This window comes from Coregonus lavaretus (genome assembly GCF_964263955.1).
Source record: "Coregonus lavaretus genome assembly, chromosome: 30".
In the NCBI taxonomy this organism is placed as follows: domain Eukaryota; kingdom Metazoa; phylum Chordata; class Actinopteri; order Salmoniformes; family Salmonidae; genus Coregonus; species Coregonus lavaretus.
The window spans coordinates 2739460-2755474 of NC_140017.1; the positions used below are offsets into that span (position 1 = coordinate 2739460).

Consider the following 16015-nt stretch of genomic DNA (forward strand, 5'->3'; position numbering starts at 1 on the left):
CATACCGAAACAAAAGAAACTATGCAAGAGATTTTGTTGTAGGCAGAACGCATCGGAGTAGGATTCTATTGCGTTGACACGCACTTCTCAGCCTGTACTTTACACAGACCGGTGTTTTCTAAACAATCAGAGCTGCAGTAGGCCTATATGCAAATAGACCATTGCCATATATGGATCTCTGTGCCATTTACTTTGAACTGGACTGTGTTCACAGCATTAGCGGTCGTGAGTAGATGCGCTTGTTTTGAGAGCAAAGTGAGAGCTGCATGTAGCCACGTGTGCACATTTTGTTCATATTCTTTGCTAGTTAGTGAGTTATTAGCCCAGTTATAGATCATTTGTAGTCAGCAATAGGGGCGTGATTGCTTCCTACAAGAGCACAAAACATGTACATTTCTAGACTCCGTTGTGTCCTCCTCCCAGAGTGCAAAGAGCCTTGGCATGACCCTGGACAACACCCTGTCGTTCTCCGCTAACATCAAGGCGGTGACCCGATCCTGTAGGTTCATGCTCTACAACATTCGCAGAGTATGACCCTGCCTTACACAGGAAGCGGCACAGGTCCTAATCCAGGCACTTGTCATCTCCCGTCTGGATTACTGCAACTCACTGTTGGCTGGGCTCCCTGCCTGTGCCATTAAACCCCTACAACTTATCCAGAACGCCGCAGCCCGTCTGGTGTTCAACCTTCCCAAGTTCTCTCACGTCACCCCGCTCCTCCGCACACTCCACTGGCTTCCAGTTGAAGCTCGCATCTGCTACAAGAACATGGTGCTTGCCTACGGAGCTGTGAGGGGAACGGCACCTCCTTACCTTCAGGCTCTGATCAGTCCCTACACCCAAACGAGGGCATTGTGTTCATCCACCTCTGGCCTGCTGGCCCCCCTACCTCTGTGGAAGCATAGCTCCCGCTCAGCCCAGTCAAAACTGTTCGCTGCTCTGGCACCCCAATGGTGGAACAAGCTCCCTCACGACGCCAGGACAGCGGAGTCACTCACCACCTTCCGGAGACACTTGAAACCCCACCTCTTTAAGGAATACCTGGGATAGGATAAAGTAATCCTTCTACCCTCCCCCTACCCCCCAATTTTTTTTCATAATAAATAAATAAATACAAAAATAAAATAAAAATTGATATATTGTAAAGTGGTTGTCCCACTGGCTATAAGGTTAATGCACCAATTTGTAAGTCGCTCTGGATAAGAGCGTCTGCTAAATGACGAAAATGTAAATGTAGACATCTTTGAAAAGCGAGTCAGTTAAATAGCTTTTTTTTTTCTGTCTTAAAAGGGCAGTTGTATTTTGAGACAGGCTTGAATAAGCTAAGTAGCCAATAGGTAGAGGGTAACATAATTTGTCTGATTCTCTGTAATAATGGTATGAGAATAATAATGTATTTTATTTTGTAAGGGGGTTTCTTGCATCACCTCGTCTGTTTACCAAGTGGATATTTTTTTTTTAAGTCTCATGGAATGTAGACCTACATTGAACACCACACATTGGTTGCTACTGTAGGCTGAATGAAATAACAGCTATTTCCATGTTAAAATGTTATGGGATGCATTTTCTCCATTGTTTTTGATCGTAGGAAACTATTGTAGGCCTACATTATGATCAAATAGTAGCCTACTTTACCACTGTCTGAAACTGTAACAAAGCGGGTACAGGCTCAGTGTTCACAGTAAACGCACACTGGAAGTTGCACAGAATTTTCACAAGTTATAGTTCGCGCTCAGCAGACCTGAAATTTGCTCAGTGCCGAATAAATGTAGAGTGAACATTGATTATAACAGTGTTGTATGTGATGTGTTACTCTCACACAAACACGAGTCCAGCTCTGTGGCAGATTCTCAGCCTGTGTTGTCGTGTCTCTGTTCAGTTTTTCACAAATGTTTTTGAACAGACCATATAATCTCCAGTCTAAATAAAGATCTCTAATCTAATCTGTATTGAGTTAGATCACACATCTAACCCCCTCCCTTCCCCCATCTGTCTCCCACCAACCCCCCTCCCTCAGGACTGCCCATGATCCAGCCTCTTCTGCCTCTCATAATCAGGTAACCAGTGTGTCTAAATGCTGTGTACAGCTTCCAATACTGATTATTACTACGTCAATTACTACTTGCATGTTTTAAAATGTGATTTATTGAGTCTAAATGTCAATATCGCCTCTTTTCAACTCTACTCCTCTCTTCCTCCTGCTGTCTCCTCTCCGTCTTTCTGTTTTTCTCTGCTATCTTCCTTCCTTCCTTCATCTCTCCCTCTCTCTCTCTCTTTGTTCCCTCCCTCTCTCCCCCCTCCCTCGCTCTCCCCCCTCCCTCGCTCTCCCCCCTCCCTCGCTCCCCCCCCTCCCTCGCTCTCCCCCCCTCCCTCGCTCTCCCCCCCTCCCTCTCTCTCTCCCCCTCCCTCTCTCTCCCTGTGTTCAGAGAGGGTCAGGGGCCAGGATTGGTGCTGGTGCGGGACTTGGCGGGGTCCCTGGTGGGGGCGTAGAGCGCGTGCGGAGGATGGCCCAGTTGGCCGCCCTGCGGTACGAGGAGGAGAGGCAGAAGTCGCGCTCAGTGCAGCGGGACACCGTCATGACCTACGTCAAGGTTCCTCAGACTACTATTCATTTTTATTCTGTTGATTTTATGTTTTGCTCTTGGATCACTGTATGCAGTGGGGAGTTAGTGGGGCGTTTGTAATAGAAAGTACTGATGCTGTGTATGTATCTACAGTAGTCTTCATGTTTTAAAATGTTAAAGTACAAGATAAATATGAATGGCCTCAAATGAAAGTGACATTCTCTAGTGCGTTTTTACTCATTCATTATCTGATCTCAAATCCAAGTAGCTTGAGTAGTGAGCTTAAAAAAACACTTTTACTTTTGGATACTTTTGCTCTGTGTATTACTGAGACTGGTCTCTCGGTCTCCACAGCACAAAGCGTCTCAAAGCCCTACCAAGCTTAGTCCCACAGAAAACGAGGTGAGTCCACACACTGCTCTCTACACTCTCTTCTCTCCTCCCTTTCCTCTTTGCTTTGTTTTCTCTCACTCTGAAGGTTTCTCCATGGTGAGTTAATATGGGTGTTGGCATGAAAGGTTATATGTATAACTAAAAAAGCGTCGGATTTAATAAAGTTTCACAGGGGCTCTCCGTAAACATGACCACACATAGTCTTCAGCAGTCACATCCGGTGTCCATTCCTCCCATGCAATCTACCTCATCCCACTTTACATTTACATTTACGTCATTTAGCAGACGCTCTTATCCAGAGCGACTTACAGTTAGTGCATACATTATTTTATTTTTTCATACTGGCCCCCCGTGGGAATCGAACCCACAACCCTGGCGTTGCAAACACCATGCTCTACCAACTGAGCTACCTCCCTGCCGGCCATTCCCTCCCCTACCCTGGACGACGCTGGGCCAATTGTGCGCCGCCCCATGGGTCTCCCGGTCGCGGCCGGCTACGACAGAGCCTGGATTCGAACCAGGATCTCTAGTGGCACAGCTAGCACTGCGATGCAATGCCTTAGACCACTGCGCCACTCGGGAGCCACTCACTCGGGACGCGTCCTCCATCGCGTCCTCCGTTAACCCTCCACACACACATCATCCCTCTCTTTTGCTCCTATTGTGGTCACATGCCTTCCTTCACCCTCCCTCTCCAGTTATATTATCACTGATTCTTGAGGGTAAAGATGAAACATCTACGACCCCAGCAATGTATTGTTGTCGGTTAACAATATTTTTTATGACATTTTTTGTCCCTACTCTAAATACATCAGTGCTATATGCAGGGCTCCAGACTGCAACCATTTAGTCGCATTTTGCAACCCTTTAACTTCGCTGTGCATGTTACATTTTTTTATTGGTCGCACTGGTTCGAGATGCACATTCTACCTGGTCACCTCAATCAAAACATCCTATTTTTGGGGCAGATAAAACCATGAATTTGTTAAACAGTAAAGTACATTATCCTCATGATTCCTATAATACAAGTGTCTGCCCTGCTGCTGTGCCTGCCTGTTTCGTTGTGGCCGGCTGCTGTAATGAGGGAGCCTCACACTCGCTCTACCCCCTTGTGGGCCCCTTGTGATTGTAAAACATTTCAAAATGCAATTGCGTGGAAAAAACACAACTTTGGAAGCAACTAGTTGTCCATATTAAAGAGAGGAGGGTCTCAGCTTTCTGTAAGTATAATTTGTATTATTGAGCTCAAAGCACACTGTTTTACAATCACGTTATCTGATATGGCTTTGAAATACACAGCACGTGAAATTGCACATTGGCCATAGCAAGTGCACTACGCCTCATTGCAGTTTTCTTGGGGACAATTACTGTTAGATTAATACATGGCTATAAGCAGTAGTTGTTATATTTAGAGTTAGCGATCAAGCTGATGTGTTTTGCGTTTCCACTTCCTCAGTTGGTGAATAATCCCCAATTGAATTAGGCATTGGTCTGAAGCCGAAAATGAAAGGAAATTCACACGAGCTCCTTCCATGCAAACAGCTTTGACCTACTACAGTAGCTATGTTGGTCTATTGTACTTCAAACAATGTGTATGCAGGTTGCTTAGGATTCAAACCTTAGGATCTCAAACCACAATAATGGGATTTGTACTGCATCTAGGGCTGTGGCGGTCATTACATTTTGTCAGCCAGTTATTGTCATGCAAAAGACTGCCTGTGTCGCGGTAATTTACCATTAATTAACATAAACACGTTTAGCATTTCCAGGCCAAAGCATACAAGCCGCTGATGCACACCTTTGGAACATCTACATTTTAAAAAGTATATTAAATCAATTCAATATACACCATCACAATAATTCCATTATTTATTCTAGGCAGGTCTAAAGAAACATTATGACATGAAGAAAATGTATTTCAGAAGAACAGAATAAGAGTTACCTACTGTATGTTATCTGGCTATGCTCCATGCCATAGGCTGTAGGCTAGTTTAGCAGACAAGATACACTATATATGCAAAAGTATGTGGACACCCCTTCAAATTAGTGGATTCGGCTATTTCAGCCACACCCGTTGGTGTTGACTGGTGTATCAAATCGAGCACACAGCCATGCAATCTCAGTAGACAAAGATTGGCAGTAGAATGGCCTTACTGAAGAGCTCAGTGACTTTCAACGTGGCACCATCATAGGATGCCACTTTTCCAACAAGTCAGTTCGTCAAATCTGGGTTTAGCGGATGCCAGGAGAACATGCCAGGAGAACACTACCTGCCCCAATGCATAGTGGTAGCATCATGCTGTGGGGATGTTTTTCAGCGGCAGCGGCTGGAAGACTAGTCAGGATAGAGGGAAAGATGAATGGAGCAAAGTACAGAGAGATCCTTGAAGAAAACCTGCTCAGGACATCAGACTGGGGTGAAGGTTCACCTTCCAACAGGACAATGACCCTAAGCACACAGCCAAGACCATGCAGGAGTGGCTTTAGGGCAAGTCTCTGAATGTCCTTGAGTGGCCCAGCCAGAGCCTGGACTTGAACCCGATCGAACATCTCTGGAGAGACCTGAATACAGCTCTGCAGCGACGCTCCCCATCCAATCTGACAGGGCTTGAGAGGATCTGCAGAGAAGAATTGGAGAAACTCCCCAAATACAGTTGTGCCAAGCTTGTAGCGTCATTCCCAAGAAGACTCGAGGCTGTAATCGCTGCCAAAGGTGCTTCAACAAAGTACTGAGTAAAGGGTCTGAATACTTATGTAAATGTGATATTTCAGTTGTTTAAAAAATATATATATATATTTGCTAACATTTCTAAAAACCTGTTTTTGCTTTGTCATTATGGGGTATTGTGTGTAGATTGATGAGGTAAACAAAACTATTTAATCCATTTTAGAATAAGGCTGTAACATACCAAAATGGGGAAAAAGTAAAGCGGTCTGAATACTTTCCGAATGCACTGTAAATTGAAGTCTATAGAGCCTGTCTGCATTCCTGATTTCTGTAACCTCCAAAGCCCTATTGTAACCTCCAAATCACATTATTGTGGGAGCACCTCCTCTAAGAGTATGAATTAGGCTGTTTTAGAAGGTTTGAATCCTAAGCAGCCTGCATACACATTGTTTGAAGTACAATAGACCAACATAGCTACTGTAGTAGGTGACAGCTGTGTGCTGGAAAATCGGTGTGCGCAAATTTTGATTATAATGACTAAAATAAAATTGCATTGACAGAGGAAGGAGCGTACTGAATCAATGCATAAGGAAAGGTCTGTAACGTTAGCCAGCTACATTGCTAAGCAAGCCAGATTTACATTTACATCATTAGCATATTGACTACTGTTTAGAGTAACGTTAGCTAACGTTAATGTTAGATGCGCAATGCCCATTACATGTTTTATACATTAGCAGCGTGGCAGTTTCCCAAAATTTGTGGGATAGCTATATTGTCAACAATGAGTTGTGCTGGTGCATGATCCGTCCATACAGCTGACGTTACAGCCCTGTTGGCTTGTAGCTAGCTAACGTTACTGGCTAACATTAGTTGGCTAGCTAACTGGCAATAGCAGTCAAGGACGTTCGCTATCTTATTTGTGCTTATTACATGCAAGTGTCAAGGCCAACAGTTTACACAGATGACTTCAGCCATGTGGAAAAACCTTCCATAGCAAAATATATCTAGCTTCCTTTGCTTGTAGCAAACGGCCAGACAGATCATGACGAGAGGCCGCTAATCAAGTTGGTGTCATATTGGCTAAGATATGATGGTAGGGAGATTAAAATGTAACATTGAGCTTCAACCAATGCATATACTATACCACAATAATATTAGTGCATAAATAATTTTAAAAAATGAATTCTGGAGCCCTATATTGACAGTAAAATATAACAAAAGTAGCCTAATTGTCAACCCAAAATTCATGACAATCACTGGATTAGGTTGCATATAAAAATATTTTGTATCATCCATTCCTGCTTGGACATGTTGATGTGACAACTTATTTGTTGAATACAATCTCGGTAGTCTATTGCACTTCTTAATAAAGCATTGTGAATGACGTTATAAGGTGCTGACTCAAATGTATTCTATTGTGTGATGCTGCACACTTTTTTTTCGGGGATGCCACCAAATCATGGGCCAACTGTAAATGTTAGTGGCACCAGTGCCACCAGGGGAAAATGTTAGTCTGGAGCCCTGGCTATATATCCTAGCTATCTCCCCCCTCTCCATCCTGACCTCCGGTCTTCCCTGTGTGGTCTGTCCTCATCCCTCTCTTCCACTCCTCCCTGCCAGAACACGTACCCCTCCAGGCGTTCCACCCACACGGACGACTCTGCCCTCTTCATGGTAAGGCCCCGGGGCAGTGCTCCCACTCTCTTCTTCTCTTCTCTGCCTACAAGTGTGCACTCCTTCACTCCTCCTCCACTGAATTTAAAACAGTGGTCAATTTAGATTTTACATCAACAAATAACCTTCAATTCATTGCATTTTCATCTCTTATCAAAATGAAAAGGAAACCAATAAATACATTTACTCAATAAAAATGTATTTTTCAAGTTATCTTTCTCAAAAAATGTTTGTATATCATTCCATACAATAATCTGTACTCTTAATAAAACAATTATACTTGGCCCCCGCTGCAGTTCCCGGTCGGCCCCACAAGGGGTCGCGACCCCGACTTTGAATACCACTGTTTTAAAAGGAAGCAACTGGGGAAAGAATTGGTAGCCCATGTCATACTTACACCAATGCAATGCTGTTTTGGGGGATTTTATTGTATTTTTTTACAAAAATGAATCTTATGCTTTTAAACCCATGTGGGTAAATGAGTGCCCACTTTAGGAGAACAGTAGGAAATGGGAACATGACCAGTGTGTCACCTGCTCTGTGTCCGTCCTCTACCCACACGTCAACACCCAATAACCTTTCATAGACCTCTCCCTCTATCTCTAACTAGTATTCCAGGGTTATATTGACACTCTTGTCTACTGTTTGGTTATATAGCTACACACATTCACACTATAATGAATTTATAGACTTAAAGGTAACTGCCAAAATAAAGGAAACACTTGAGTAAATGAGGGATACAAAGTATATTGAAAGCAGGTGCTTCCACACAGGTGTGGTTCCTGAGTTAATTAAGCAATTAACATCCCATCATGCTTAGGGTCATGTATAAAATGCCCAGTTGCCCATTATTTTGGCTACCATGGTTGGAAGAAAATATCTGTGACTTTGAAAGAGGGGTGTCAAAGGAGCATAGGGTGTTTTTAAAGGGTGTGTGTGTCTCAGTCACCAGATCTCAACCCAATTGAACACTTATGGCAGATTCTGGAGTGGCGCCTGACAGCGTTTTCCACCACCATCAACAAAATGGAATTTCTCATAGAAGAATGGTGACGCATCCCTCCAATAGAGTTCCAGACACTTGTAGAATCTATGCCAAGGCACATTGAAGCTGTTCTGGTGGCTCGTGGTAGCAACACCCTATTAAGACACTTTATTTAGGAGTTTCCTTTATTTGGGCAGTTACCTGTATTTCGTCATATGCATAACGTTTTCAGTGTGGAAATCCGGTCTTTCTCATTGATTGTAATTGCATCTGACAATCTTATGGACTGCGTTCGGTTTTTCCAGTAATCCAACAGTCTTTTAGTCAGTGAGTGATGCATTCCTCCATTCACCGTCACTTTAAAAGAAGAGTCTGGCATTTGACAACATTAACTGGGTAGTGTTCATTATGCACCAAACGGAAGAAAGCGGATTGAACTGCCAAGTGGGACTAAGATGGAAACGCTCATTTTTGTTTTATATCAAGTGCCTTAATGAACACAACCCTGGCTATTATACATTTTACACACAAACGTTCCGCCGACCCAAACTGTACTCCTCTGGCTCTCTTTTCTCTGAGCACAGTACGGTGTAACTCAAGGATCAGCCTGCTTTGGTAGACACAGCTTATTTACAGCCTGGTTTGGGCGGGACATGGTGAGCTAACCATGCCTCTCGGCTCACTTAAAAAAAAAAATGGCACCCTATTCCCTATATAGTTCACTACTTTTGTCCAGAGCCCATAGGGCGCAGCAAATAGGTCCCTTCATCTTCCTGAGGCATTGTAACCAGCTTATACCCGTCTTGGCTTAACCCCTCTCTTCTTCTCCTCCTCCACCTCTTTCCTATCCGATTCCCTTCTTTCTGTGTTTGTTTATTTTCTTTGCTCTCTCTCTTTCACCCATCTCCGGCTGGTTCACTGTTAGAGCGAGTACCAGCCTCTCATGGTGTTTGAGATAGACACTGACACCAACACTATAAAGAGGAGGCCTGGCACTCACAAGCAGGTGAAACACATTTTTGGTTACAGTACTACACACACACACACACACACAAACATTTTACTTTTAGGGAACAACTATGTGTACGCAGCATACAGTCACACATTGTTGGATTAATCACAGCAATTCATACAAACAAACCAAGTCATAGGCACTTAATCCTAATTGCTCCTGTAAATTGCTCTGGATAAAAGCGTCTGCTAATTGACTAAAATGTAAAATGGTATAAATGCGCTGTCTGCAAACATACACTACAGTGCATTCGGAAAGTATTCAGACCCCTTGACTTTTTCCACATTTTGTTACGTTACAGCCGTATTCTAAAGTTGATTTTAAAAATAATAATCTCATCGATCTACACACAATACCCCATAATGACAAAGCAAAGTTGCAAGTTTATTAAAAATAAAAAACATAAATACCTTATTTACATAAGTATTCAGACCCTTTGCTATGAGACTCAAAATTGAGCTCAGGTGCATCCTGTTTCCATTGACCATCCTTGAGATGTTTCTACAGCCAAGCTTGTAGCGTCACACCCAAGAAGACTTGAGGCTGTAATCTCTGCCAAAGGTGCTTCAACAAAGTACTGAGGAAAGGGTCTGAATACTTATGTAAATGTGATATTTCAGTTTTTTATTTAAAATACATTTGCTATAATTCTAAAAACCTGTTTTTGCTTTGTCATTATTGGGTATTGTGTGTAGATTGATGAGGGGGAAAAAACAATTTAATCAATTTTAGAATAAGGCTGTAACGGAACAAAATGTAGAAAAAGTCAAGGGGTCTGAATACTTTCCGAATGCACTGTGTATATATACAAAAGTAATAATAATAATAATATGCCATTTAGCAGACGCTTTTATCCAAAGCGACTTACAGTCGTGCGTGCATACATTTTTGTGTATGGGTGGTCCCGGGGATCGAACCCACTACCTTGGCGTTACAAGCGCCGTGCTCTACCAAAGTATGTGGACATGCCTTCAAATTAGTGGATTCGGCTATTTCAGCCACACCTGTTGCTGACGTATATAAAATCGAGCACACAGCCATGCAATCTCCATAGACAAACATATGCAGTAGAATGCCCTTACTGAAGAGCTCAGTGACTTTCAACGTGGCACCATCATAGGATGCCACCTTTCCAACAAGTCTGTTTGTCAAGGTGCTGTTATTGTGAAGTGGAAACGTCTAGGAGCAACAACGGCTCAGCCGCGAAGTGGTAGGCCACAGAAGCTCACAGAACTGGACCGCTGAGTGCTGACGAGCGTGGCCCGTAGAAATCTTCTGTCCTCACTACCGAGTTCTAAACTGCCTCTGGAAGCAACATCAGCACAAGAACTGTTCGTCTGGATCTTCATGAAATGGGTTTTCATGGCCATGCAGCCGCACACAAGCCTGAGATCACCATGCGCAATGCCAAGCATCGGCTGGAGTGGTGTAAGAATCGCTGCCATTGGACTCTGGAGCAGTGGAAACGCGTTCTCTGGAGTGATGAATCACGCTTCACCGTCTGGCAGTCCGACGGACGAATCTGGGAATGGCAGATGCCAGGATAACGCTAACTGCTTCAATGCATAGAGCCAACTGTAAAGTTTGGTGGAGGAATAATGGTCTGGGGCTGTTCTTCATGGTTTGGCCTAGGCCATTTAGTTCCAGTGAAGGGACATTTTTACACTTTAGCATACAATGACATTCTAGACAATTCTGTGCTTCCAACTTTGTGGCAACAGTTTGGGAAGGCCCTTTCCTGTTTCAGCATGACAATCCCCCCGTGCACAAAGCGAGGTCCATACAGAAATGGTTTGTCGAGGTCAGTGTGGAAGAACTTGACTGGCCTGCACAGAGCCCTGACCTCAACACCATTGAACACCTTTGGGATGAATTGGAATGCCGACTGCGAGCCAGGCCTAATCACCCAACATCAGTGCCCGACCTCACTAATGCTCTTGTGGCTGAATGGAAGCAAGTCCCCGCAGCAATGTTCCAACATCTAGTGGAAAGCCTTCCCAGAAGAGTGGAGGCTGTTATAGCAGCAAAGGGGGCGACCAACTCCATATTAATGCCCATGATTTTGGAATGAGATGTTCGACGAGCAGCTGTTCACATACTTTTTGTCATGTAGTGTACCATCACACACACAGACGCAACCATACACGCGCACAGTTATTTTGAGGCCCTTATCTGTGCAGCATGCTGTGCGCACTGTGGTTACTCAATTAACAGAACAGTACTCAATTTTCTTTCCATCTCTCTCTTCATATAAAATCTCAATTATTTCACGTCTTTTTCTCTTTATCATATTTACCTTCACACTTCCTTGAGTTACATTTTCCCCCCAATCCTCATCGGATTTTATTTTAAAAAATCCCTCAACCACCTTTTGGCATTCCTTTCTTGTCTCTCTCATTCATTTTTTTGTCCTCAACCCCCCCCCCCCCCAGTCTCTTTCTGGGTCTGGGATGTCCATAGATGGGTGTGTCTCTTATCCTGCCGACATCGCCCCCACATGTCTACAGCAGGTACTGCAACCTTGCGCGTCGTCTTTTCAGATCAACCTCCCTTCTCCGTCTCTTTCTCTTTATTTCCTTATACTTTGGCTTTTAGAGCATGCTGCTAAACACTGGTCCAGTGCTCCATGGTTCTATGCCCATAGTCCACCCTCTCCGATCTTTGATGTAGCTGTAAAAGAGAGGTCTGTAAACACCAAACAGTCAAGATGAATGGTAATGCTAACAGCGCTAATTTTGGCGTCAAAAGATGCTTGAGTGATGTTTACGGGCCTTTACCCTTCCCATTACATCTCTGGTGTGAGACACCGGAGTATTGTTGAGGGAACCGGATATGCATGAATGCTGGTGTCAAATTGAAAGAGGGATGAAATTAACTCTCTCTCTCCCTCTGTTTTCTCTCCGCTGGGACTCGACTGGCCACTCAGCAGGGCGAGGATCGCTCCTCCTCCCTGTCTCCCACAGGTAAGACACCAGTCACACTATTCCTCCATTTCCCTCTACAGTTACATCACGGCTGCCATTCACTGCTAGGTGCAGCTAGTCCTACTGGCTTCCAGGGAAACCAGATTATAAATGGCTGTGAACTTGTGCGGCTTCCCACACACTCCTCCCCTCTCCTTACTAATTTACTAATTTCTGTATCCCAAATTGACCACTACCCCCTAGACGTTCCTGTGGATCTGAAAGGATTTTATTCCACGCCCTATTCACTCTGCCACTCTCCCACCTGCTCACTTCCTGTTCTGCTTGCAGCCCTCCAATCACCTTCTTACCCTGGCCCTGTTGCCCCGCCCTCCTGCCAGCGGCCAGACAGCTTCTTGTTTGGCCTCAGCCAGAAGGAAGAGAAGAGGAGAGGTATGTCACTGGATCACAACCTCTGGATCTCCGTTGCATTGCCTTGGGAGCTTTCAGAAGAAGGTGTTGATACCTCTCAAGTGTGTAATGCGCATGTCGCAATTGAGTGTCGTATGTGACATTGCTCTGGTAACTGTAGCTTGGCTGATAGACACGACTGGATGGGATCCTGCACAGTCACTGAGCGAAACTGTAGATAGTCTAACAATATAGAAGGGGGCGGTGGGGGTGTATAGTTTTAGAAATCTGTCCATATCCAAAATGATCTATGTTTTAAATGGGGGAGGGGAAATTGTCGGCTTTTGTTTTGACTGTTATGGATGATGTTCTGCTCTGTTGGTTTTGTGATCCCATCTGTTACTTTGAGTTCTGACTGACTATAGGTCTGAGTTCTGTCTGTTGCTGTAGAGTTCAGGGACTTCCATGTGTCTATTACTTTAAGTTCCGTCTGTTGCTGTAGAGGTCTGTTTGTCTGTTGCTCAGCGTTCTGTCTGTCTGTTGCTCAGCGTTCTGTCTGTCTGTTGCTCAGCGTTCTGTCTGTCTGTTGCTCAGCGTTCCTTCCGTCTGTTGCTCAGCGTTCCTTCCGCCCTGTTGCTCAGAGTTCCTTCCGCCCTGTTGCTCAGAGTTCCTTCCGTCTGTTGCTCAGCGTTCCTTCCGCCCTGTTGCTCAGAGTTCCTTCCGTCTGTTGCTCAGCGTTCCTTCCGCCCTGTTGCTCAGCGTTCCTTCCGCCCTGTTGCTCAGCGTTCCTTCCGCCCTGTTGCTCAGAGTTCCTTCCGCCCTGTTGCTCAGAGTTCCTTCCGCCCTGTTGCTCAGCGTTCCTTCCGCCCTGTTGCTCAGAGTTCCTTCCGCCCTGTTGCTCAGCGTTCTGCCTGTGTTGCTCAGAGTTCCTTCCGCCTGTTGCTCAGAGTTCCTTCCGCCCTGTTGCTCAGAGTTCCTTCCGCCTGTTGCTCAGAGTTCCTTCCGCCTGTTGCTCAGAGTTCCTTCCGCCTGTTGCTCAGAGTTCCTTCCGCCCTGTTGCTCAGAGTTCCTTCCGCCTGTTGCTCAGAGTTCCTTCCGCCTGTTGCTCAGAGTTCCTTCCGCCTGTTGCTCAGAGTTCCTTCCGCCCTGTTGCTCAGAGTTCCTTCCGCCTGTTGCTCAGAGTTCCTTCCGCCCTGTTGCTCAGAGTTCCTTCCGCCCTGTTGCTCAGCGTTCCTTCCGCCCTGTTGCTCAGCGTTCCTTCCGCCCTGTTGCTCAGAGTTCCTTCCGCCCTGTTGCTCAGAGTTCCTTCCGCCTGTTGCTCAGCGTTCTGCCTGTGTTGCTCAGCATTCCTTCCGCCCTGTTGCTCAGCGTTCCTTCCGCCTGTTGCTCAGCGTTCCTTCCGCCTGTTGCTCAGAGTTCCTTCCGCCTGTTGCTCAGAGTTCCTTCCGCCTGTTGCTCAGAGTTCCTTCCGCCTGTTGCTCAGAGTTCCTTCCGCCCTGTTGCTCAGGGTTCCTTCCGCCTGTTGCTCAGCGTTCTGTCTGTGTTGCTCAGCGTTCCTCCCGCCCTGTTGCTCAGAGTTCCTTCCGCCTGTTGCTCAGAGTTCCTTCCGCCCTGTTGCTCAGAGTTCCTTCCGCCCTGTTGCTCAGAGTTCCTTCCGCCTGTTGCTCAGCGTTCTGTCTGTGTTGCTCAGCGTTCCTTCCGCCCTGTTGCTCAGCGTTCCTTCCGCCTGTTGCTCAGAGTTCCTTCCGCCTGTTGCTCATAGTTCCTTCCGCCCTGTTGCTCAGCGTTCCTTCCGCCCTGTTGCTCAGAGTTCCTTCCGCCCTGTTGCTCAGAGTTCCTTCCGCCCTGTTGCTCAGAGTTCCTTCCGCCCTGTTGCTCAGAGTTCCTTCCGCCCTGTTGCTCAGCGTTCTGTCTGTGTTGCTTAGAGTTCCTTCCACCCTGTTGCTCAGGGTTCCTTCCGCCTGTTGCTCAGCGTTCTGTCTGTGTTGCTTAGAGTTCCTTCCGCCTGTTGCTTAGAGTTCCTTCCGCCCTGTTGCTCAGAGTTCCTTCCGCCCTGTTGCTCAGCGTTCCTTCCGCCCTGTTGCTCAGAGTTCCTTCCGCCTGTTGCTCAGCGTTCCTTCCGCCCTGTTGCTCAGAGTTCCTTCCGCCCTGTTGCTCAGAGTTCCTTCCGCCCTGTTGCTCAGAGTTCCTTCCGCCTGTTGCTCAGAGTTCCTTCCGCCTGTTGCTCAGAGTTCCTTCCGCCTGTTGCTCAGAGTTCCTTCCGCCTGTTGTTAAGAGTTCCTTCCGCCTGTTGCTCAGCGTTCTGTCTGTGTTGCTCAGAGTTCTGTCTGTGTTGCTCAGAGTTCCTTCCGCCCTGTTGCTCAGCGTTCCTTCCGCCCTGTTGCTCAGAGTTCCTTCCGCCCTGTTGCTCAGAGTTCCTTCCGCCCTGTTGCTCAGCGTTCCTTCCGCCCTGTTGCTCAGCGTTCCTTCCGCCCTGTTGCTCAGAGTTCCTTCCGCCCTGTTGCTCAGAGTTCCTTCCGCCCTGTTGCTCAGAGTTCCTTCCACCTGTTGCTCAGCGTTCTGCCTGTGTTGCTCAGCGTTCCTTCCGCCCTGTTGCTCAGCGTTCCTTCCGCCTGTTGCTCAGAGTTCCTTCCGCCTGTTGCTCAGAGTTCCTTCCGCCTGTTGCTCAGAGTTCCTTCCGCCTGTTGCTCAGAGTTCCTTCCGCCCTGTTGCTCAGAGTTCCTTCCGCCCTGTTGCTCAGAGTTCCTTCCGCCCTGTTGCTCAGAGTTCCTTCCGCCTGTTGCTCAGCGTTCTGTCTGTGTTGCTCAGCGTTCCTTCCGCCCTGTTGCTCAGCGTTCCTTCCGCCTGTTGCTCAGAGTTCCTTCCGCCTGTTGCTCATAGTTCCTTCCGCCCTGTTGCTCAGCGTTCCTTCCGCCCTGTTGCTCAGCGTTCCTTCCGCCCTGTTGCTCAGAGTTCCTTCCGCCCTGTTGCTCAGAGTTCCTTCCGCCCTGTTGCTCAGCGTTCTGTCTGTGTTGCTTAGAGTTCCTTCCGCCCTGTTGCTCAGGGTTCCTTCCGCCTGTTGCTCAGCGTTCTGTCTGTGTTGCTTAGAGTTCCTTCCGCCTGTTGCTCAGCGTTCCTTCCGCCCTGTTGCTCAGAGTTCCTTCCGCCCTGTTGCTCAGAGTTCCTTCCGCCTGTTGCTCAGAGTTCCTTCCGCCTGTTGTTCAGAGTTCCTTCCGCCTGTTGCTCAGCGTTCTGTCTGTGTTGCTCAGAGTTCCTTCCGCCCTGTTGCTCAGCGTTCCTTCCGCCTGTTGCTCAGAGTTCCTTCCGCCTGTTGCTCAGCGTTCCTTCTGCCCTGTTGCTCAGCGTTCCTTCCGCCCTGTTGCTCAGAGTTCCTTCCGCCCTGTTGCTCAGCGTTCCTTCCGCCCT

At 46.6% G+C, this 16015-nt stretch overlaps 1 protein-coding gene across 8 annotated transcripts in view; it reads left to right on the forward strand.

The window, feature by feature from the left end:
• Nucleotides 1-16015, forward strand: part of LOC311106060 (DISP complex protein LRCH3-like) — a 75476-nt gene that overhangs the window by 47629 nt on the left and 11832 nt on the right. Inside the window, exons 11-17 of one of the 8 annotated variants that reach the window (XM_084148347.1) lie at nt 2018-2057; nt 2427-2591; nt 2919-2966; nt 7246-7299; nt 11729-11806; nt 12223-12259; nt 12551-12652. In XM_084148347.1, the coding sequence (XP_084004473.1) occupies nt 2018-2057; nt 2427-2591; nt 2919-2966; nt 7246-7299; nt 11729-11806; nt 12223-12259; nt 12551-12652 (524 nt within the window). The remainder of the gene's footprint in view (nt 1-2017; nt 2058-2426; nt 2592-2918; nt 2967-7245; nt 7300-11728; nt 11807-12222; nt 12260-12550; nt 12653-16015) is intronic. The other 7 variants (XM_084148349.1, XM_084148350.1, XM_084148348.1 and 4 more) reach the window with 7 other exon arrangements.